The 24,806-nt window shown below is 35.7% G+C and overlaps 1 protein-coding gene across 2 annotated transcripts in view; it reads right to left on the reverse strand.

Moving 5' to 3' along the window:
• The window catches only part of Atrnl1 (attractin like 1), a gene marked incomplete at its 5' end in the record, with an annotated part of 630,201 nt that overhangs the window by 221,479 nt on the left and 383,916 nt on the right, over positions 1-24,806 (reverse strand). Inside the window, 1 exon segment of one of the 2 annotated variants that reach the window (XM_008844317.1) lies at positions 5,993-6,100. Within the exon segment in view, the coding sequence (XP_008842539.1) occupies positions 5,993-6,100 (108 nt within the window). 2 annotated transcript variants of the gene reach the window in all.

Here is a 24,806-nt window from a genome sequence, read left to right on the forward strand (position 1 = left end):
AGAGAAAATAAATTAAACACACACACACACATATATATATATATATATATATATATATGAATGAGCAAACTGTCAATGTCTCGGTCCCTGTGTATCAGGGAACTTTACAACATCATCCCTCTTCAGACATCTCATTTCCAAGACTGAGGAGGGATCTTTTTAAAAGTCAAGTAAGTATACTTCACCCTTTACTCAAAACCCCTAAACTGGCTCTTCTCTTTATCAACATCCCTACAAAGGTCTACAGGACCCAAAGCTGTCTGCCCACACCTGCTCTCTCCACAGCCTTGCTGTTTATGGGCTTGCCAGGCCTGTCTGCTTAGAGCCTCTAGCTTGTCCCTTAGGCTGTGTCATCTCTTCTCAGGGATCTGCTGCATGGTTAACACCTTCACCTCCTCCAAGACTTGCTCATCCTTCATTTTCTCAATACAGCAACTCTGTTGTCACTCTATAAACAGGGTGTTCTCCTACCCCTCAGAGCATGACAATCCCCTTATCTTGCTTTATCCAGAGCAATTCTTTTTGCACTGCAGTTACTACTTATCTCCACATGAAATAACTTACTTTTTCCTCCTAGAATATGGGTTTCCTGGGGACAGGGAACTTTGTTGTACTCCTCAAGTGTTCAGACAATGCCTCACACAGAGGAAGTAATCCATAAAAATCTACTGCACATCTACTATAAAAATATCGTATTATTGTTTAGAAGGAAAATGACAAATAAATTCCATGTATCACAAAACTACCACAAAATCATCCTAAAAAACTGTGATATCAACTAATAGATTGTGTCGATAGGTAAATTCACATTCTAGATGTATGTACTAAATGTGAACAATAGATTTTGTCACTGCAGCATAATACAGTGATTGAGATTTACGAATGCATAATTTAGAGTGATTTTTCATAGTATATTTTGTCTTTTGCCCACAAAGGTTTTGCACCATAAAGGCCTAATAAAGACTCAGTACTCAACTAATTCCCTAAAACTTAGAGGCACATCTACGTCACAGAATTCTGAGGTATCACTATGCACAACTGCTATGGATGAATAAAGGTCATTCATTTCTTATTACACTTTACATTTTCCCCTGACTGTACAGATGTGAAATTCAAGTGTGCACATAAGAGTTGAATTTAAGAGAAACCCATTGCTTAACTAACCGTATTATGAACAGTCAATATTTTTTGCATAACAATAGCCAGCTAACCTGTGGCTTTGTGTTGAATTTAAAAAAATATATGACTTTTAGATTTATATAAAACCCTTAATGTGATTTCAGAATTTGCCAAGTAAGCAAATCAATATACCACATCATACTGTTATGTATTTGAAAAAAAAGGGGCTATTTGGGATAGGTTTCAGTATTCTGTAACAAGGATAAGAAAACCAACACACACACATATTATTTAGATAGCTTCCAATCAGTATCAATTATTACAAAGTACATAGCAAGCAGGAGATAAAGCATAATTAAAAATTTTTATTTCTACCTCTCTTATTTAGTATAGGATGTCAAAGGAAGAAATTAGCAGTTAGCAGTTGAAAATTAACTTGGATGTTTAACAGGAAGAAGTAAACAACCAATTTAAACTCTAAAAATACCTATTCAATAGCAAATGTTTTCAACTTGAATTAATTTTTTTTTAATTTGAAGGTGTCAATTAACTTGAAATCACTGGCTACAGAGAAATATTTAAATACCAGATGTCCTATTATTTGCCAACATGGACGAAATATGATGAATTTAAGACTTGAGCATGGAGCACAAAGGAATGAAACTAACAAAATGGCCCCATTGGTAAGGTGGATGGTAAAACACAGCCTACAACCCTGCGAATGGATGTACAGGCCAGCACAATCTCCAGCAAAATGCTGTCAGCATGGTAGAAATTGAGAAAAGGATCCTAACATTTTCATAGAAATTCAAGGGGCCAGAAGAGTCAAAATATTTTTCATGAAGAAGGGAATTGGAAGAGCTGTCTTTTCTGATTCCAAACCTACTATAGAGTTATAGTAATCAAGACAGTATGACACTGCTACAAAAAGAGACACATAGATCAGGAGAACTCTCACATTTATCGTTAATTGATTTTCAACAGGGAGTGAAAAGCTTATGTGTTTTAGTAATTCCAATCTTGGACATAAGAAATGTAAACATACACTCACTGAAATCCTTTACTCAAATTAATGATAGTATTATTCAGAATATCCCCAAAGTGCCTATCAATTGAGGAATGTGTAAACAAAATCTAGTGGAGCTGGGCATGGAGGTGCCCACTTGCAATCTCACCCGGCAGGAGACCAAGGCAAGAAGACTGAATGTTCGAGGCTAGCCTGGGTTACACAGCAAACTATCTCAATCAAACAAAAATGCAGTGTACATATACAATGGAATAGTGTTTACAACAAAATAAATGGAGTTGTAACACAAGGTAGGTATGCCAGAGATGAACTCCTAAATTGCAATGCTTAGTGAAAGACAGTAATCAGGAAATCTATGTATTTTATGATTCAGTTCATACAAACTACCAAAAATAGAAAAAAATCTATAAAGACAGGAAGTATATTAGTGTTTCCTAGGGCTAGACAGCAAGAGAAGAGGGCTGGAGGAAAATGTGGGGGAGTGCTAATGAGAATGCTTTAAATCAACCCGAGTAATGATTATATGCATTTCTGTGCATATACTAAAAACCACCGAGTATATACTTTAAGTGAGTGAACTGTATGTCATATTAATTATACTTCAATGAAGTTTAAAAATGCTACACATAGTTAGAACTTAACCCCAGATAAAATGGGCTTTGCTAAATGGGATAATTTTTTTCTCTTTGATATCTTGAAACTAAATTTCGGAAAAAAGTGGTACAAAAGAAGTAGAGGAGAGGCATGCAAGCTGTTCAGGGAACTGAGTAATAATACAAGAAGGGAAATCATCACAGTAACAATGGTAAAACAATACTTTGAATATAGAAAACGTATACCAGTGTTCTTGCAGCAAATAAAATAGCAGACCAGAAAGTCACTTGTCTTTTTCCTGCAGTTTAAACATGGAGATAACATGTTAAGAGAGAGGAAAACTGATGAACCTCAAAGATGTTCCATAATGCCTCCAAAGTCTTCAAGAACACTATGAGAGAGCACAGGCCTTTGGGAGCCTTGCAGAAGTGGTAGCCTGCATGGAGAGCAAAGCTACAGTCACTTTGTCTTAGATGCACTGACTTTTCACCACCTACTGTGGGGCAGGAAAGCAGCAGAAGCAGGCTGGTTCAAAGCTAAGCCAGACTGATCGCAACATGATTCTAGAGCTGCACTGGGTGAGGGATCTCACAGCCATGCTTACAAACCATTGAACTCTTAAGAGTTCACTGCTTAACTCTACCTACCACTGCATTCACTTCTACCTACCACAACTGCTGCCTTGGCAATTTTATCAACTCTTGTTTATCTCCTACCACTTGGAGAGAAATCAGAAACACACACACACACACACACACACACACACACACACACACACATCCATTGGAGCAAAATGTAAGAACACTGAGAATCAAGAGTAAATTCTGAGTTTCTCTTAAGAAAATGAAGACTTTACTAAGAAGAACAACAATCAAACTGGCATCAATAAAGATGTAAGGGAACAGTATTTTTTAGTGTTTTAAAGAAGGAAACTTTGAACCTAGAAATTTCTATGCATTTAAACTGTCTTTACATGTTAAAACAAACAGATACATAAGTTAGTGGGTGTTTAATCTCTCAAGTAGAATGCCATATTAACATTTCTTTGGAAAGACCTGAGGTTTATAATAGTGAAATGAAGGCATGCACAAACAACTAAAATAAAAAGGAAAATGTATTCTTTGTTATTTAAATGTGCTGAAATAAAGAAGTACATTCATAATATCTGTGTCAAAACTTCCAGTTACTTTAAAACAGGGAGTCATGTACAAATTACAGTATTAATTTGCTTCAGATGGGCAAGAAGACTATGTGTTAATAGGGCTTAGACATTGTGAGGGGAAAATAATGATTACTATGGGTCATGATAAATAAGGGGTACTAGGAGAAACACAAAAATAGATTATGAATATGAAGAAGAAAAAGAATCATATCTACACAACACACACACACACACACACACCGAGTAGCTGAAGTAAGTTCTGGTAGAACAGTGACTTTTGTCAGTGTAAACATCCATCAAAACACAGACTCAGAGCGCATCGGAAAGCGGAAAGTTAATGGTCTTTTCCACAAGGAGCTGGCGTGAAACAAGGACACAGAGATAATGCAGATAAAAGATTGAAAGGCTTTACCAGCAAACATACATGGAAAATAGGTACTTTAAGGATAAACTAAAGAAAGTAGAGTAGACATTTTAAATGCTACAAAAGAAGATTTAAGGTTAGAAACAATGACAATGTAAAAGAAATAAAAGTTTGGGGAAAACCCTGGGAGATGACATGATTCTGAGCATGTGAGCACCTAGTGGTACATTCTTGAACACTGTCAAGAAGACACAGAGACTCTGTGAGACATGCTCTCTGCCTTCATCTTCTGTGAGTTGCCCACTTCCTTCATTCCTTTTGCATGGCCTTGCCCACGTTTGTTTACATTCATTTCTCCCCTTTCTTGAATTTTAGCAACATTTGGAAATGTTGTAAACAGAGAGAGAAAAGAGATTTAGATTTAAATGTTCTACATTTTTTTGCTTGTTAAAGGTTTTTAGAATAATATTATTTGAAACAAGGGACTAAAATGAAATTACAGCATTTGCTATATACTTCATTTAACCGTTCTGTCTCTTTCTAATTTCTCTCCAAGTAATGGAATATACACACAAATTTCCTTATGTTTTACGTTTCCATGGCAACTTGTGACTAAAGGAAAAAATATACAAAAGCTGAACAAACATGAACACACACAGACACACACACTCACACACACAGACACACAAAGACACATACTTGTACACATGGACACACACACATATTGCACACACACACACACACACACACACACACACACAAGTCCCACCTTAAACTGCTGCTTTGCACACTACAATACTATTGATATGGTATAATTCAGTTTTATTGTTTAAGAATAACAAAAAATGCTATAGACAAAATTATATTTGTACCTAAGTTTTAGATAAAGTCTATTTTTATATTTCTTTTTTGCCTTGGAGAAAAAATATTAAGAGACAACATATGATTAGCCAAACAAGGGGATTCTTTTAGAAAAAAGAAATAAAATATTTATATAATTATAGGGCTTCTTAATCCTCCTACTTCAACACATCACTACAAATAAAACATAAATAAAATAATGAGCACACAATTAAATTAGATAGCCTCAAACCTCTTTGATTCATCATTAATCACAGTTTGTGGACTTTTCCTTGTGAAGATGATTAAGTCTTACTTCATTTCAGGATTTGAAGGTCACATATACTTGCACATTATGATCTCTATTTCATTGTACTCTCTGCACTTGCAACAAAGGAATATGATAATAGTCATTCTCCACAAATACAAATATTCAGTATACTTTGCACTTTTTCAAATTAAAAAGCAAAACTATGTAACTAAAATGCATATCATCTTCACATTCCATTGTGGGAAACTTTGCTAATAAAGCTAGATGTGAAGTGTTACCAAGAGGCCACTGGGTACTCTAAGGACTAAACGCAGCACTCTGTCTCTCCCATCATAACTACATCTTAAATTCCTTCAGCGCCTATCTGTCAGGCAAAGGCTGCCAGGTGAGCAGTCTGTCACTCTTGCCTAGGCTAATAGGTTCTCCAGTGGCTTTTGTTACAGCTCATGTCATACCATTAAAACTATATGCCTTGAAAATACCGTAACATAGGTAGCTGAATCTTGTCAACTCCAGATAATCAGACTCTGTGTGGCTCTACAAGCAGATGTGGATTAGAGAAGCAATATAAATATGTAAATTACAGTGGTCCCCTTTCAGCACCACTGTTCCTACCTCTAATGGCCCTCGCAGAAAGTCTGTTTGTTCAGCACCTACTTCCAGTGCTACATCAACAGAAGCAAAGGGACGGCTGGCCATCTGCTGTCGCTCTCGAAGCAGTTGCTGGAGGGGGTTAAAAATGATCTGTTTAAAAACGGGCTTAAAAGCACATTAAACTTAACAGTATCTAGTTTCATTTTGGAACAAATGGCACTGAAAATTTAGGAATCATTTCATACACATATCGATATCGAGAGCTAAAGATGACGATTACCTTTTCTCTAAGACCTGGGTTAGACTTCGAAAGAGGCATGAAATATGCTGTGTCTCAAACACCTTTTCTCCTGACCTCCATCCATAGGCCAAACAGCATATATTCAAAAGCACTTTGAAAACTCAGGTGAGAGGTGCTACTTAAAGTACTTCTATGATGATGGCTATGCTGTTTTCTCAATTAAAACAACCTATGTATTTGTCTTAGTTGAAAGAGAAAATATCAGCAAAAATATTTAAGAAATGGAAATGAAAAGTGGTTAAAGGAACGTATGCCTTCCAGAACTAAGTTTCCTAAGTGGTTAAGATCCCCTGTCAATTGTTATGGAAGAGGCAGGAATTGTTATTGAGAGTGGACAGAACTTCACTTCAAGCCTGTGTGCACCAATAAGGCACAGAAACTTTATGCAAGAGCTTCTAAAGCACTGCTAGGGATTTGTTTCCTTTTCCTCGTGTCTATTCTGGGATTCACCAAGCTTAAACCGCTAAATGAGGAAGGTGCAACCAACTACCAGGCTAATTTATATTTCTGTCTTTCCTTGTAATTATAATATTCATTAAGCCATGATAAGAAAAAATTGATGACCAGCACTAGATATTACAAATCTTGTGCCTCTCATTTCATACAGCTAATAAAATTATTATTAAATATTAAAAGGATGAGCAATGCAATTAAACACTCTTTCAAATGAGAAGAAACTCCTATCAGTGAAGAAGGCAGAGTCCTTGGACACAATGAATGGCTTCATTATTTATGGAGATCTTTAAAGATTCACAGGCATTAGTTGGAAATGTTAGCTACTCATTTTTGAATGTAAATGGATGAAGGCCGTGATACATCACTCATAAAACTCTGCATATGAGGAAGGACCACTACACCTTATGGAACTTTGTTATTTAGAATTTTGTGTTTACATGTGTGACACAGTGGTGAGAATGCTCAAAAATGAAAGTCTGAAGTATGATTTAAGGTTTTTCTTTCTTATTACTAACGAGAACATTTACCTAATAATGTCACATAAAAGGAATGAAACTCTTAAGGATGAATAGTTTAACTTTTTAAATCACATTTTTTGTAAAAGTTATGAATTTATGCTAAAGCAAAGGTTCAAAGTAAAAAGTAAAGATTGTGGTCATTACCAATTATTCACTTTAATAGGATTTCAAAATTATATTAAATATGTCTGCTAGCAAAGAATTTGGCTTATGCCTCTGTCAACAGGAGTGGCTAAGAATGCCTGTGTAGAACACAAACATGGTATTATTTCAAAGGCAAGCCATACTAAGGGCAGAAGGTACCATTTCTTTGTCCTTGGTAGAAAGTTACACACACCACCTTGGACAACATAGTGGTGCAGTTTATCTTTTCAACAGCAATATACAAGAAGCTTTGAGAAAATTGTAAACTCAACTTTGTGTTTTAATGTAATTGTCTAGGATTTGTAATTAACAATATTTTCCAAATAAATTAGTTTTCCTCAACTTATAAATGGTGTGCCACATGATAAGGAGACTGTACACTAAGGAACAACTTCTGTTTCCTCATCTGTCTTTTGTAGAACACTTAAAAAAAGGTCTGCAAAATAAAATTAATGACTATTCAATACCACAACTTGTGATGGAAATCAGTAAGTATTCCAAGTCTACTATCTCTGGCCAAGATTCAGTGTCCTAGAATAGAATATATTATTGTGACCCACAATACTCACATATAAAGAAAATCTAGGGACTGATACTTTTGTTCAATTTTTAATATTTTATATGTAGAATTCAAAAGCATTTTTTAAGGCTCAGATCTGTCCTCGGAACTTTGAGTTTCAATCACTTTTAAAGAACTGAAAGCCTGCAACAACATTTTGTACAAAGATCATTACTCTTGGCTAGACCTTAAACACTAAAGACTGTATAAGATAGGGCAAAAAATAATGATAATCAGAGCACATGATGGATGATGAGTAAAATGTACAGATATGAATTTGGAAAAATGAATTTATTCTGGGTCACTTAGTGGAACTGAAGGTCTAGTAAAGAGACTCTTCTAATACAGCTGAGTTTCTGACTTGAAGCAACTAAGGAAATGTTTTCACTGTGAAACTCAGGAAGAGCAAATTGCTCTCATGCAACACTCTTGCTTTGGTGTGATGGCCTAAAGGAATAAAGTGAAAGGCACCACAATTAGATTTGCTGCTAATTTCTGGCTATCAATCTTATTCTTAACAATTGTCCTTCTTGCCAATTAACATCTGGATGCTGTACTTTTTGAATTTTGTTAGGACAAAAGGAAATGCCAACACTATGGTGACAACTTAAATTTTGTCAGAAGTTAGTATAAGTACTGACATGCTACACAGCCTCCACAGTCTGAAGGGCATGCATTTGAAAGCCAGCTTCTCCCCTTTACTGAGAGTAATCCAGGATTTGGGTCTCATTAAGTTCAATTCTTTTCATCTGTGAGGTGGAGCTAATGGTAGGACTTAAACCTATTCCTTAGAAGACCTGTTATTAATACCAACTTCTCACCCTCTAGCTACTGAACTATGCCCAAATTATTTAGACTTTCGAACACTTGTTCTTTCTCTCTATAAAATGGGAGCGATAACAATATCTTCAGGTCCCAAGGCTAGGACAGGAAAGGATACACACAACTCAGTATAGAGACTGGCTAACTGTGGGTGCTCAGAAAATGCTGACTGGTTCAATTATTATGCTGAATTTCCAGCACTAATTTTGCCTTTGAAGAAGCACACTAATTATCACAGCTATTTTCTTCACCACTGGTGACACATTCTGCTCTACTAGTCTCGCTTTTACCAAATGTTACAAATTTATGAGACAGTTGGAAAATATCATTACTGTGCTAGAATGAAGTTAGGATTTGGAACTGCTTTCTGCCATTTGTGACTAAGAATGAGAAAAACCCAACCTGAAATTGAGATTAAAAAAAAAACAGAAAAGACTAAGACATTTAGAATTTATTTTTTTGTGATTCTGGTTTTTGTATCGAAGTTTACAATTTGTATAACCTATATGAACCCATACAGAAGATGCATCTGTTTTACAACTAATATGGAGCTGCCAAATACTCGGCGGAACAATGAAACTCAGAGAAGAAGTCAACAGTAACAACAGATTATTTTCATGCTGCCATAAATGTGGCTATGAAGAAAAGTTAAAAATTAAAGAGATGCTCTTAGGATCGTATTTTTGTCCACAGTAACTGTTTCAGTATTATAAATCTATAAAATAAACTATGAATTAAATATAATATGAAGACTCAGACTTAATTTGATAACTAAGTGGAGATTCTAATGTATTTATGAATATAGATAATTCATCTAAAAAGTTTTACTTCAAATACTGCATCATTCCCCAAGTTCATACTACCTATCTTTCCAAACACTGTAAGGCCTACAACTCACTAATAAATTTTAGACTAGGAGGCTGGAAAGATGGCTCAGTGGTTAAGAGCACTAGCTACTCTTACAGAGGACCTGGATTTGATTCTCAGCACCCACATTAGTTAACAACCATCCCCAACTCCAGTTCCAGGGGACATCCTCTTCTGACCTCCGTGAGCATTGCACGACATGGGTGTACTTACATACATCTAGGTAATACATTCATACAAATAAAAATAAAATATTTTAAAAGCAAATTTTAAAATAATCCTTAAAGAGACACATACAGTTTATATTGAAATGTCTTTATAAGCTATTAGTATTACATATTGATCTTAGTCACAAGGCACTCAGGAAACTGTTAATATTAACAGAAGCAAGGTGATATAAACTATATGGCCAGATAGGATACCACCATGTCCACATAAAGAGATCTTTAAAAGCTTTCTACTGATGAGAACTAAATAGCATGTACCTCACCTTTAAAAGGTGGGCATTTTAAGTAGCGTCTGTTTTTGTTTGGGTTGACAGGGAATGTCAAAGAAACCAAAGCCTTACAGATGTTCCCTCTCTACACAGTCACTGTCAGGAAGTCTTAGCTAACCACCATGGAAGTCAAAGGTGTATTTCTGTCGTGGACAGTTATTTCCAAGGGACTCTGAATCAAGAAAATGGAGGACACATGACAACTGGTCAGTGTGGTACCAAGCACTCTAAGTCTGTAAAAATACATTCAATTTAAACAGGATAGGACTTTGCCAAAATTTGACTTTTCTCAGTATAGACGCTATATCTTGTAGCACCCTGTAAGACTGCTTATCGAACAGGTGAAGTTTCATATGAGTGGATAGACCTTGCACAACTATTTTGTTTGGAAAGATTAAGTTAATTTGTGGAATGGAACTAACAAGAATGACAAAAAGTGAAACAATATCTCTATCATCACTCCTACTCTAGAAATTGCACTTATTTGCTAACATTTCTTACTATATTTTGAATAAGATACAGGAATAATGGAAGCTTCACTATTTCTCTACATGAAATATAACACATCCCAGAGGAGCCAAACAATTTCAGTTTTTCTCAATTGTTTACTTACAGATTTCATTTATAAAGAAATCCACAGTGTGAACACTGTCAAAATTAAACAATGTGTATCTCCATTAACAGGGAAGATAATTTTCCATGTAGAACTTTGATTATATATGTCGATATATATGTTATTCCCATGTATTCCCATGTATTCTCACAATTATTCTATGCTTGGCCACCAATGAGGAAAACCATACATCATGTGACAAATTTCTGGTTCTTATTAGCAACCAGAAAATAATTCTCATGTCTTGTTGCTTTGTCACGGAATTGCACTGAAAAATGGAAACAGATTATGACGTTCTTCCTTACTTGGCAACGTTAAGGATGATCTTGCAGAGTTTAGACTAAATTCTGAAGAGAATTTTGCTCTTTCCTCTTTTTGAAATAAAACTATCCTCACGTATAGAATACATTCATATCTGGGTGTATTTGAGGAAAAATTTTTACTGTAATTATTCATTAATCAAAATTAAAATTATTCACTCACTAATTAAGATCTTAAATGATCTCCTACTATGTGCCAAGAACTTCTCTCAGAACTGATGTGGGGAGGTGAGTCTTGATTCTATTCAGCAACTTACCACACTACCAAAATGTAGCAAAGATTCTTTCGAGACACCTGTTCAAAGTGTGGGGGTAGACAACTAGCCAACAGTATTTTGACATCGGGGCAATTATTTATGTACTCTGGAGCTGAAAGCAACAAGGCTTCCAAAAGAATCCTGATAAGCAAAACTCTTCCTCCCTCTCTCCCTCCCTCCCTCCTTCTCTCTCTCCCTCCCTCCTTCTCTCTCTCTCTGTCTCCCTCCCTCTCTCCATGCTGAAGATTACACCAAGGATTTCAGGCATGCTAAGCAGATACTCTATCAGTGAGCTATATGCCCAGCTTACAGAATGTCTGGAGGTTACTTCATGCAATTTAAAATCTAAAATGTAGATTTTAAATCATATCTCTGTTGACACAGATATCACCACTGAGAGAATTTGTCAAACATGATGTCATTTCAGGGATAAAAGAACCACACAGAAGAGATGCACCCAGAAGAGTAGTACAAGTTCGGCCCCTGCCTTGCACAAGGTTGTCCACTGCGTGAGCAGAAGTACAGCAGCTCTGAAAGACAGTGTTTTTCACTTGTTTTTGCATAAGGTAAAAGGAAACTACAAAATTTTTATTACCCATTTTAAAGATTACTCTGGGTGCTTTAAAACCATATTTAATGGCATATATTAGCTGTGTCAATTCAATTTAAATAAAAAATACCAGAAACAAATTGTGATGAAAACATAAGATGACTGGACAAAGGGAAAGTGTTGAGAAATGCTTTAGAAAGAGAAAAACAGAGTTTAATAAGAAATATATTTGCCCTGAGTCCTAAACAGAGTAGGCACGCACTCCTCAAAATTCAGAAGTTTAATGCTGAAAAGTTAATTTTGATCACGCTAAGTCTAGAAGTCTAGGTAACTCCCTGCTTGATAATTCAACACAAGAGACTTCTTCAATGGCATGGCTGCTATCTCAATCCAAGACTTCCCAGGTGTCATGGAAGTAAAAAGACTAGTAAATTGTGCATGAACATCATAATGCCTCCACCCAGAAAACACACATCCCTTTCCAGAAAGAGTCAGGCTGCCTGGAAATACTGAGGGACAAAAGGAATACTGGAAGAATGTAACAAAGGAAGCCAAAAAGGGATAGTTTAAGAACAATCAACAAGTGCAGAGAACCCCAGGCAAGACTGAGCTTCAGCTTTGCTAGAAAGGAAAGATGCCATCTTCCCAGCCATCAGGGAAGGAGCAGATGGCTTAAACTATAAGGTGGGATTTATCAAGGTTAAGAGAAATCAAAATAATATTGTTAAATGATCAGGTGCACAGGAGCTTAACAAGTGAGATTCATTAATTTTTAAAATAAAGTTTATCTTTATATTGCTCAGAAAGTTCATTCCTATGGAGTAAGAAATTTCTTGAAACTAAAAGGTACAAGAAACTGGTTTTATGATCCTCAAATAAAGTAACAAATACATAACCAGAAAACAGCAACAGTAGTTAATCTCAAATACAATGAACTTCCCTCTCCCAATAAGTAGCAAAAGGTCAATTTTGTATGTAACCTTCTTTAATACAAAAGGCCAGGTGGTTGTAATTTATTTGAGCAAATCAAAATGAGCAAAAGGATGAGCATTGAAAAGGTCATTTCAGAGCTAGATCCTCAGAATGGATGTTTAATACACATGACTCCTCACAGAGTAAAAATGAGAACCTGGATAAAATTGAAAGAAAATAATTCACACCTAGAATCCCTCATAGTTATACTGTGGGATACAGCCTTTCCCCACATCAGCCATCTAAGTTGTAAGAGAAATGCTTGTCCTGCTCTCAAGAAGAGAAGCTGATTCTATGACTTTGACACCCAGGAGGTGCAGCGTGACCAAGTTAATCTTGAGGAGGAGACAGAATAAAAGCAGCTGATTGCAACAGAAGGAACCTGTGGGCTTCTGCTTATTTGTCTCCTGGTAATTTATGACAGGACACTCTTGTGACAACAAGGCTTCCATTCACCCTTCAGTCCACCTCTCCTGAAGATTTGCAAAAGAAAGGCCCTCCTTTCCCTACCACTCTGGGAATTAAGGCAATGCTCAAGGTTCAGTTCTGAATCACAACATAATCACTCTGAGATTAAACAACTGTAATATAATATAATGCTTTATCATTAAGTGTATAAAGGATTTATGTTGAATATTGTAGTACTTCATGACTGTAATTTTGAAGTTCTTCAAGAGTTACTTAAATCTCCCCAGATACATGAATTATCTAAATGTTGGCAGTTTCCTTTTAATCAATATTCTAAATTTTTTCTCTTAAAGAAAATGTGATTATTTTGCTATTAACTAATGGAATTATTTTCAGTTCAATATTGAAAAACTTTAAAAATGTTTTTTTGGCTAAATAGTTCTTTAAGGAAGACATCTGCTAATTATAATTCCTAGAAGACTACACTGGAATATACCTAGGATGTTTAATGACTAATTGTAGTGAGACATGAATGCAGATTCTTGTCTTCAATATTTTGTGAAAGGAACCATGACATTAATTTTTAAAGGAAATTAATTTTGATTATTCGAAACTTTTAAATGTGAAGGATAGTTTGATACAGAATGGATAACTCATGATTGATATAAAGTAGCTTTATTACATATTTGGAATGCTTTGTCAACTTACAAAGATCAGAATGTAAGAAAGACAGTGGTCATAACAGATTCACCAGACTAATAGATTTTACAGTGAATGGAATCCTAGGGTTATCTCATTCAGCATTCCCATAGAGTAGGGTCAAATGTGCTCTGTCTTCTCTGATGTATGATCATCTAGCATCCATCACTTAGTGAGGAGATTGCAAAAGGACTTTTTAGCAAGTCTTACATGTAGTACCGGCTGTTAGTGTCTTACACTGAACCAAAACATGTATTTTTTGGATCTTTTTGGGCTATTAAAGTTAATCAAGGAATTTCTAACTTAATTTACTAAAATTCCTTCAAATATGAATATCTGAATTTTTCTCTCATCTTCAATTCAAACAGATGGAATATTATGATACTTTTCATTCATCTTAAAAGTATCCAGAACATGGCAAAGGTTCAACAAATAGTTGTGGAATTGAATAATTCACTTGGGACTGAAAAATATTCATGGACGAACTTTAGAATTATGTAGTTTTAACCAAGACTCACTCTTCACCATGTGGACTAAAGCCTTCTATGAATTTCTAATTACATATTATAAAGATTTTTTTTTCTGCATACTAAAGTCATAAGGACATGCAGTGGTAAAACCACAATAAAGAGAAATGTCTGCTGTTAGTCACAACTTACTATGGGTTCTATTCACTAAATACAGTCACTCTTTAATTTTCAGTATTGGGTGAATAGAAGCTAAACATTTTTGGGAACAAAGAAATCTGAATAATGTGTTTGGGGCTGAGGTCAGTACAAATGGCTAAACTGTGTAAGGTTGCAGGAGTGATTCTCCAAGAAATATGCACAGTACCCTAACTAGCCACTTCCAATTGAGATAAACTCAGAGGTCATGAATTTTGGATAATTTATAAAGAATGGCAGGTACCTACTCCAGCAGGATTTAAACCAAAGTTTTTCAGTCTACCCAATCTTCTCTCCGAAATTGCTGAGTCTGTGGTATGGTACTAAGCCACTCTAAGAACTAGGTTTCAGCAGCATAATTACAGTTGAGATAACTCTAGTAGGGCTGTGTTTTACTGTGGGATTGGCTTATTATTAAATTTTGACAGCTGAGGGCCAGTGGTGTGAAAATTTTTGTGTGTTACTGATGATTTGTACTCCTTTAAAACTAAATCCATGAGCTGGGCGTAGTGGCGCACGCCTGCAGTCCCAGCACTTGGGAGGCAGAGGCAGGCGGATCTCTTTGAGTTCAAGGCCAGCCTGGTCTACACAGTTCCAGGACAGCTGGGGCTACACGGAGACCCTGCTTCAAAAAAACAAACAAACAAAAAAAAAACCAAAAAACAAACCCTAAATCCATGAAACAAGCTGGCAATGAACGAACACAACTGTGTTGCGTCTGCAGGAATTCTATCCCATCTGGTAAACAGGGATGCTTCTGGTTGAAGTAGTTTAAAAATACTGAAGAATTGTTTAGGGATTTTATTTGAAGAATTTTTAGCATACAAGGGTAAACTAATTTAATTTTTGAATATATGGCTTTACCCTGCAAAGAGATCTAATCATTTAAAATAGGAATTTATACTAAAGTGGGGCGACTCTTACTCATTTAAGGACATTTCTCTGTTGGAATTTTTTTTTGTCTTTTTTTTTGAGGCAGGGTCTCCCTGTAGCCCCAGCTGTCCTGGAACTCACTATGTAGATCAGGCTGGCCTTGAACTCACAGAAATCCACCTGCCTCTGCCTCCCAAGTGCTGGGATTAAAGGCATGCGCCATAATGCCCAGCTCTCTGTTGGAATTTTATTACTAAGATATCTTTCTGTATTTTAGAATCAAAGTTATTCAATAAGGTCATATAAATAGGTATAAAGCTTATATATATATATGACTTATTTTGACATAATTCAGAGACTTCTGGGTATAAAATCCAAACAATCTGCCATGAGCTCAAGGAGACTACCCTACCAGTCACCAGAACTATTCCCTTGCCTCTGGAGACAGGAAGAAGCTATCCTAGTAAAAGGCTGATCTCTTCCCTCAGGATATATAACTACTCCCATGCCTTGACCTTGAGTCCTGGGACAATGAAAATAAAGAACGGGGTATAGTTAGAGGGGCAAACCTTCCACTATTCCTATTTACAGGAGCCATAAACCTCTCCCTCCTACTCTTTACTTACTCTGCTCCTGGGAGGTGAAGTGTTTAATTCTATTTATGCACACCCTAGGTGTGCTCAACCAGGCTTGCCTCTCTCACTGCAGACAATGTGAGCTTTACTGATTCTCTATTCATAGCTTTTCATCAACAATGGCTGCCCATAGAGGGCATCATATCTTGGTCTCACATCCAAGGCATGTTAAAATCTATCTAATTCTGGGGTTCAAAAATCAGCACATTAATTTGACTTATGGACCCAAAGTCATGCCCTTCAGCACAATCTTGGATAGCAACAAAGATTATATACTAAGCAGTATTGGAAAATTATTTAGATAATATTTGTTTAGAACATAAAGGAATACTATTTTTTGCTACTCCCAAACAATAACAATTACTATTCTATCACTCAGTGTCCATATTTCTTTCTATTACAAAATAACATTAGATATTCTTTTCTTTTTTAAAAAAATCTTATTTATTATTTTTATTTTATGTGTATGTGTGTACTGCCTGAAGTGCACCCGTGTAGTGCAGTACCCCCAGAGGACAGAAGAGGCTGTTGGATTCCCTGGAACTGGAGTTACAGACAGTTGTTAGCTGCCATGTAGGTGCTGGGATTCGAACCTGGGTCTTCTGCAAGAACAGCCAGTGTTCTTAACTGCTAAGCCATCTCCAGTCCCGATAATATTAGATATTCTCAAATGACTTGATGAAGTCAAGACATAATATATTTACAACATTCCCTTGGTAAGTCAATCATAACAAGAAAAAAAAAATCAGTGAAGCCTCATTTGTAGCTTTAGACTTTCTAATTCTGTTGTTTTAACTAAATAAATAAAAGGATAATAAATAAGGATACTTTATTTTAGCATCTCTTGCTGTAAGATCTAATAGAGCTTTTCTGTAAAGTCTCTCTCTCTCTCTCTCTCTCTCTCTCTCTCTCTCTCTGTAGTGTACATACTTGTTTCTGGATGTATGCATGTGCATATGCAGGTGAACATGCACATTTATGTGTGTGCATATGAAGGCCAGGGGTGGACACTGGGCATCTTCATTGATTCCTCTCCACCTTAGTTTTTGAGACAGGGTTTTTCACCAAACCTGGACCTAACCAATTGGCTAAACTGGCTGGCCAATGAGCTTCTGCCTTTCTCTGCCACCCCATGCCCTAGCACTGAGGTTACAAAACTGTATCCATGCCTGGCTTTTATGTGCTGGACATTTTGATTCAGATCCTCATGCTTGTGCACAGGCACTTTACTCAGGAGACATTTCCTCCCTTCCTGTGCCAGTTTGCTCAATTCTGCGCTCCCATGTGCCTTCCTCCTATAGTCCCTGTTCTGAAAAGACACATTCAAGTCTTCTCATAGGACGTCTACAACCCCTAAAGTAGCTAGTCATTTTTCTTAATATTCTTTGCCTCTTATCCAAGTTGAATGGATCACATATTCAGCTTTCAATGGAATGTCCATCTTCTATTTCTCTACAATTACAATTATTTTACATTGAGGAAAGGTTGCTACTTGTGAGCCAGACTCAGGGTAGTTTATCATAACTCATATCATTATGATTACTTATTTTTTTTCAGCTCAAGAATAGTTTAAATTAAATTAATTCAAGTGTTATGTTCATTAGAAGTAGAATTTTGAAAGTGTAAGTAATATAAGTCATAGATCCTTTCTCCATTTCTTAAACTCTGATCAATACTAGTTTGGCTCAGAAGCATAGAGCCTGTGTGTCAGGAATATCACATGATCAAAATAAATAACTTGATGAAATACGTGCTACAGAGTTTCCAGATTTCATACAAGCCTCTGTTTATTCAGTGCTACCTGTGTGAATAGTTTCCTTGGAAACTATTCATCAATCATTAGACAATTGAAATCCCCACAAAATATAAGATATTTTGATAAGTTGGGTAGAGACAAGCAAGAAATAGGTCTGAGTGCTTGTCTTCCACTTTTATATTCTACTTACAAAAACAAAATTTAAAGTTCAAATGTTAATTTATAGTAAAACAGTTTAACAAAAGGGTAAGTGATATATGGAAATGTGTAACTACTTGTCAAACAAGTGGCATTAACAGTGGGATTGGTACTCAAGTCCAAAGGAAGTCTCTAAAATAAAGCTAACACAACTTAAAGGTTGTGTAGATTTGAATAACTAGATTTTCTTTGATAATAAAATGTCAATTTTGATCATAATACTTTATTTTACAATTTTCTACATCTTGGTGAGATTAAATAAAGCCTTTTGTGCTTCTCTGTGCTACAGGTTCTTGTACATCATTTATTCTCCTGTCACTCTATTCAGTTTCCTTCTTTATCTTCAAATCTCTCAAATTTTCTCTCAACCCTATAAATCTTTGACTAATCTACCTATTTACATCCAATTTTGTTATGATAACCACAGAAAATAAGTTTTACATTTTAAGCACATTAGAAAAGTTCTTTGATTTCAGTACTTGAAAAGCTTAAGTGCATTTGTGTCAATCATTTATTTGACATAAGCTTTCCCCACTGGACATTGCAAGACACAATAGTTAGATATGAAAGGTATCAGATTGCATGCCATGGCAGCTGTTAATAACTAAATTCAAGCATTGTACTAGATGTTTGTACTTTCTTAATTAAGATTTCATCTACGTTTACTGACAATTTGAAAGTCAAACAGGTCAGAGAAATAAATAACTTACTGAAAAACAAATGATTTTTATAAATACTACTGAAATATTCCTGAAAAATTATTAGCCTCTGTTATCATTCAACCATCTCCACTTTTTCATCAGCAATAAACGAATGATCACAGCAGACATTATCACTCAGTACGTTGAATGGCAGGTACCAACAAAGCATGTGGAGTATATTTCCTTTCTGAGACCCCTAAGTAAACAATCAGAATTTTCTTCCCCAATTCATTGTTTAGTTACTTCAAAAAATGTGAGATGATTAGCCAAGCCAACTGAATTTAATTTAAATGTTGCCATGATCTCAAAAAGTGAACCAAATACATATTTTAATTCAGATCAAAAGCTATTTTAAGCATATCAGTCTAAGTAAGTTATACCAGAGACAGCAGAAAATGCACAGGCCAGCAGGAGTTAAGTGCTACACTTTAGCAATTCTCCTGCTCACACTTTTGCTTGAACTTAACAATAACATTTGTGATAATTTACTGTATCCTGCTGACTTAAAACTTTTCATTGAAAATGATGCAAACATACCTTAAGAGAATAATATACCAGTCTTGGCAAGACTTTTTCTAGTGTAAAAACTGAAAAGGAGCATGGAATGTCATGCCACTGAAGGATGCCCATTCACTTAGAAGCTCTTAGTACTTTCAAAAGAGCAGCATTTAAAAAGGAAGTAAGAGTTTATGAATTTTCAGGTGTATCTCCTATTATCCAGTTATGGGTTTCTGTTGAAGTGATAATTCACAAGAAGCCTGTGAGTGCAGACTCCCAGTTTTCTTAAGGAAAAGTGAGTTACAGAGCCAATGTGAGACTTGTAAAAGGTTGAAGGGTACAAGAGAGCTCTATTTTCTCTCTGATCTACTAAAAAATAAGAACCTAGAGAACACTAGGCTCACATTTCATCCCTGCCTCCTTCAGAAATTGTATTTTCTTCCCAAACTCTTTCCTCCCCCAATCTTGTGACTAGTCTGAATAATGATTTAATACACATTTTACTAAATATGTACCTTAAAAATTATAAAGAAATTCATAAGATAAACTAGTGAACATGAACACATCAAGAAATATTGTATCTGATTCACAAAATTAAACTAATGAAATATTTTTAAGAGTGAGCAACAGACTGAAACTAATTTGGCCCTTGGTGGAAGCTACTGATATCTTTACCTATATAGTAAAAGTATATATACCTTTGACCTAGTACTAATTCCACTACCGAAATTTTATATTAATGAATTAATGAGAGATAGATTTATTAATCCTTGCCAAAGTAAAGTTTATTATGACGAAAATCTTGAGACAATTTGGCCAATTTAGCTAATCAAATTGGAATATCAAAAAGGAAAATCCGATTAAGATACTTTAAAAGAATTTTAATGACATTGAAAAATGCCAAAGATCTAACTGCACAACAGAGAATAACAAATATTCTTGTGTATACATATATAAAAATGCATATATGAGCATAACTCATACATATATATAAAAATAAGATTTGGAGTGATCCTCCTTTGAGGCTGGAAGTTATAGAGGGATGCAATAAATCTTGTATTTTTATAAAGTTCAAGAGAAAACTATCACTGTAAAGAATAATAAGGGGTGAGTGGAAAGATGACTCAGTGTTTAAAAGCAGGACATGGGTATACTTACATGAAGAAGGAGGAGGAGGAGGAGCAGGAGGAGGAAGAGGAGGAAGAAGAAGGAAGATGAAAGAAGAGAGGAAGGAGTAGGAGGAAGAAGAGGAGGAGGAGGAAGAGCACCACCACTACCACCAGGAGATGGAGGGACGTTTCAGTGGTTAAAAGCACTACCTGCTCTTGCAGAGGACCAGGGTTCAGTGCCCAGCACCTATACAAGGCAGCTAACAATGGTCTGTAACTCCAGTCCCAGGGGACCTGATGCCCTCCTTTGGCCTCTGTGGGCATTATTTGCATGGGTGCATCTACATACATGCAGGCAAAATGCTCATATATATGAAAGAAATAAATAAAAAATTATATCAAAGTCTTCTATATCTATGACTATACCTGTATTTTGTTTGTTTTGGCTTGTTTTTTTGTTTACTTGCTTGTTTGTTTGTGAGACAGAGGCCCCATAACCCTAACTGGCCTGGAACTCATTGTGTAGATGAAGCTGGCCTCAATATCACAGGGATTAAAGGCATGCACTGCCACACCTTACTCTATACCTGTATTTTTATGCCTGGAAAATAGGAGATAATTGTATATTTAGACTATGAATTTTAATTCATTTCAACTTATATTTTTCTCAACTTTTCTGTAAGGGGGATAGAAGAATACTACTAATTGTTTTGATGTATCTGAATTGTTAACACTGTTACCACAAACTATATAATTTGGGAACATAAAAACAATAGAATAATGAGTTATTGATTTTTGGTACTTTAAAAAACTGGCAAGTTTGGGCCTATTGTTTATATAACATGTTACATCATACTACAAGGTAAAGGTGAGTAGGATTAGAATTTGCCTGGGATAAAGGTATTAATGAAACATGTTCTAGGACAAATCTTGACTGTAAGTAATTAAAACTGATAAAAATAATTGACCCTATGCAATAAAATTTGGAAACTTACAAGAAGTTACTAGAATAAGAGAATGTAGCACAAGAAGAAATTTTTGTCAAGCAGAAACACAACTGTTGATATTAATGCCAGATAAAGTAATAATCTTTTCCAGAAGCTATTAAAATGACCCACAGGACAACTTTCAAAATCTGATTGCAAGTTGTTCCTATCAGAAATGATCTATGATAAAAGTTCAACTGATTCCAAACTGTATGATAAGATTAACTGGCTCTAAAGTGAACACACTTAGCTATTAGGCTGTCAAATTAATTTGAAGTAGGACTAAGAATGCAGTGACAAAGTTTGCCACCTGGTGGTCAGAGTGACCCAAGTAGGATGTCTCCACATATGTTCTTAAGTTTGAATTTTGCAAGGGGCATAAAACTATGAAGACTCTGTAGGTATTAGATAAATTCAGAGATGAAACTTAACCTATAGTACAGAAAATTATATTGTGTGGTTTGGTAAATAGCTGTGGCAAGCTGAAGAACACTCCCCAAGGATAGTCAGGTTCTAATCCCTGGAGCCTGTTAAAGTTATCTCAGGAGGCAAAAAGGATTCTTCAGAAGTGATGGAATTCAGGGTCACGGAATGGGGGGATTTTCATGGATTATCTGGATGGACCCTAAATGTAATCAGTGTGTTCTTATAAGACAGTGATAGAGGAAGGCTTGACTACAGAGATGTAGGCAAAGGCAAGGTGATCACGCAGCAAGTAGCAGTACTAAGACGAAGAGAAGGACAAGGAGCCCAGGAGGAGAGTAATGTCCTGAAAACTCAGGAAAGGAAAAGCATTCTCTCCTTTGCCTCCAAAAGAGGTTGCCCTATGAAAACCTAATCTGTACATGAAAATAAATTTAGACTTCTGACCTCAAGAACTGTAAGGAGATAAACTGTTTCAAGTCACTGGGCCTACAGCTGCTGAGATACCAATGGGGCAGCTAAGTTGAATAGGGCCTTGAGATCGTATAGGGAGAAGTTATAGAAGAGATGTGAAAGGTGACTCTGCAGATTAGATCCTAAATGTCACCCTGTCAATCATCCAGAAACTCATAAGAATTCAGAAGGAAAGGGTACAGAGCCCTCATAAGGAGCCAAACCTACTGATGTCATATCTCAGATTCATAACATCCAGACTGTGGGAAAAAATATCTTTGCTTAAGCCATGCAGTTTGCAGTACTTGTAACAGCCACCTGAGGAAACCTGTGTGGGTAAATAAATATTATCCATGTGCTTAGAGAGAATTACCAGTGTACTTTGAAGGCACCTATATTCCCTCTTCAAATGTGTTTTTGCTTTCCACATGAAAGCTGTATTTGTAATTTTCACTATTTTAAATACTTGTAACATACACATATGTGCTGATAAATAATATACAGCTTAGCAGCAGCTGGCTTTTTCTTTACATGCTATATATAATCTGCAGTGAGTTCATGAGTGCAACAACTATGTCATGTCTAGAAGGAGTCTTTATGCTACATACCTTCCCATCCTCTGGGTTTTAAATTCTTTCCACCCCCTCTTCTGAAATGCTCCTCATGCCCTAGGTGACATAGTTGCTCAACTTAGGGCTGAGTGCTCTATCATCCTTAGTCTTGACATTTCTGCATGAAATCCTGCTGCACGGCCTGCTAGTAAGAAGCTTCTCTGATGAAGACTGGGTGCAGCATTGATCTCAAATGGCAAACGTAGGCTGGGATAACCCTTAACTCTTAGGCCAAACAGTAAAAGGTATGAAGATGTGGTTTGAAAATAAAATAGTCTTGATATTTCTTCTTGTTCCTCTTTATTAATGAGATAGGCTACCTAGATTATGTGAACACAAACGACAATCCTGTGCATAAAGTGTAGATAATTTTTTGCAATAATCTAATGGGAAAAGCATTGAAAAACAATACTTCTAGTTATGGTAACTCTTAATACCTGACATTTTTTTTCACCTTAGTACATTTCTTAATACTTGTAACAACTGTAGCGTCCTTCAAGTTTGAATGAGTTCCATGGAGTTCCACATGCTAAGAAGATAACACCCTGGGATACTTTATGGTCCCTTCTATATTTCCTGATACATTTGAGGCTGTATTATAGTTCAAAAACATTTACATTCATCGAAATTTATTAACATAGTGACACATGTCCAGGATTACATTTGGAATTTTTAATGGATTTTTCCCCTTTGTAAGTTGTTTTCATATCATTTAACAGCTACATCAGGATCAAGTTAAGCTTTAAACCTCCACTCCAGGAAACGGTTCTGTTTTATATGGGGGCTTGGAGAGTCTACATCTCTGATTGTTGTATAGCCAAATATACAGAAACTATGTGAATCTCCATAAAGAGTTAACTTCTGTTTCTCTAGCACTATGGTGAGTTTTTCACTAGCAATGTGACACAGCATAAATCAAAATACTCTGGCACTTAAAACTCTACTCAGTGTGTTTCAAAAGGAAAAAGTGGGGCAATTTAGAATTCATAAATTATATCACATTAAATTAGCCTCCATCATCGACTTGGCTCAACAGCCTTCATCTGTTTTAATCTACAACAAAAAGGACAGCCAAGAACAGGACAGTAGCGATGACACGGGTGAAAAGACTGTCTTCTGAGTTATGAAAATTCCTTTGCTTCTGTAGGTCTAAGATGGCATGAAAAAAAGAGTTCTTATTAAAGGAAGGTTTCAAAGTACTCTGTATCTCATAACGTTACAGGAAAAGAATTCTGTATCTAAAGTAAAAATTGTTCATGAATTTGAAGATGCATGATGAATCTGCTTTATTAAGTATAAGTTACAACTATGACATTGCATTTTCTTATCAAAAACTCAGTTCTTTACATCTTATCCCTTTCCACATATTTTGCATATGCTATAAGCAATTTATAAGAAGCAGCCTACTCATGATGTGGAACAGGACGACTAAAATATCTCATTTCATTAACATGAAGCAAGACAAATGTGAATAATCAACAAGACAGGTTGTGCTGGTTTACTATGGAGTTCTTGGCTTTGAAGTTGAAGTGCAGATACAGCAGGAAAAGATGACCACATTTGCTGACAGCTCCCAGAGGCAAAGAAACAGAATATTTTGACTAAGAGTGTTTTATATATTACTTGAAAACAAGAACAGTTAGGAGAAGATATACATAATTTTAAGAGGACCATAAGATGATAAACCTCCCTATATTTAAAAGCAGTGTACTGATTTCATACACATCAGCTGAACATCCTATTACACAGTGGTGAAAATATTTAATAAGTATTCCTTTACATAGTAATGTTTAATATAAAAATTCTACATATTGCTAATAAAATATTTCTAAGTGACAATAATGTATTTCTTATGGTAATAGAGGTAAAACATTTGCTTTCTAAAAATTTGTGGTCCAGAACTTTCACTAATGGACCACATACAAATGGTATTAAATCAACTAAA

The sequence above is a fragment of the Nannospalax galili genome, unplaced genomic scaffold, assembly GCF_000622305.1.
Source record: "Nannospalax galili isolate Female #2095 unplaced genomic scaffold, S.galili_v1.0 scaffold1362, whole genome shotgun sequence".
NCBI classification, from domain to species: domain Eukaryota; kingdom Metazoa; phylum Chordata; class Mammalia; order Rodentia; family Spalacidae; genus Nannospalax; species Nannospalax galili.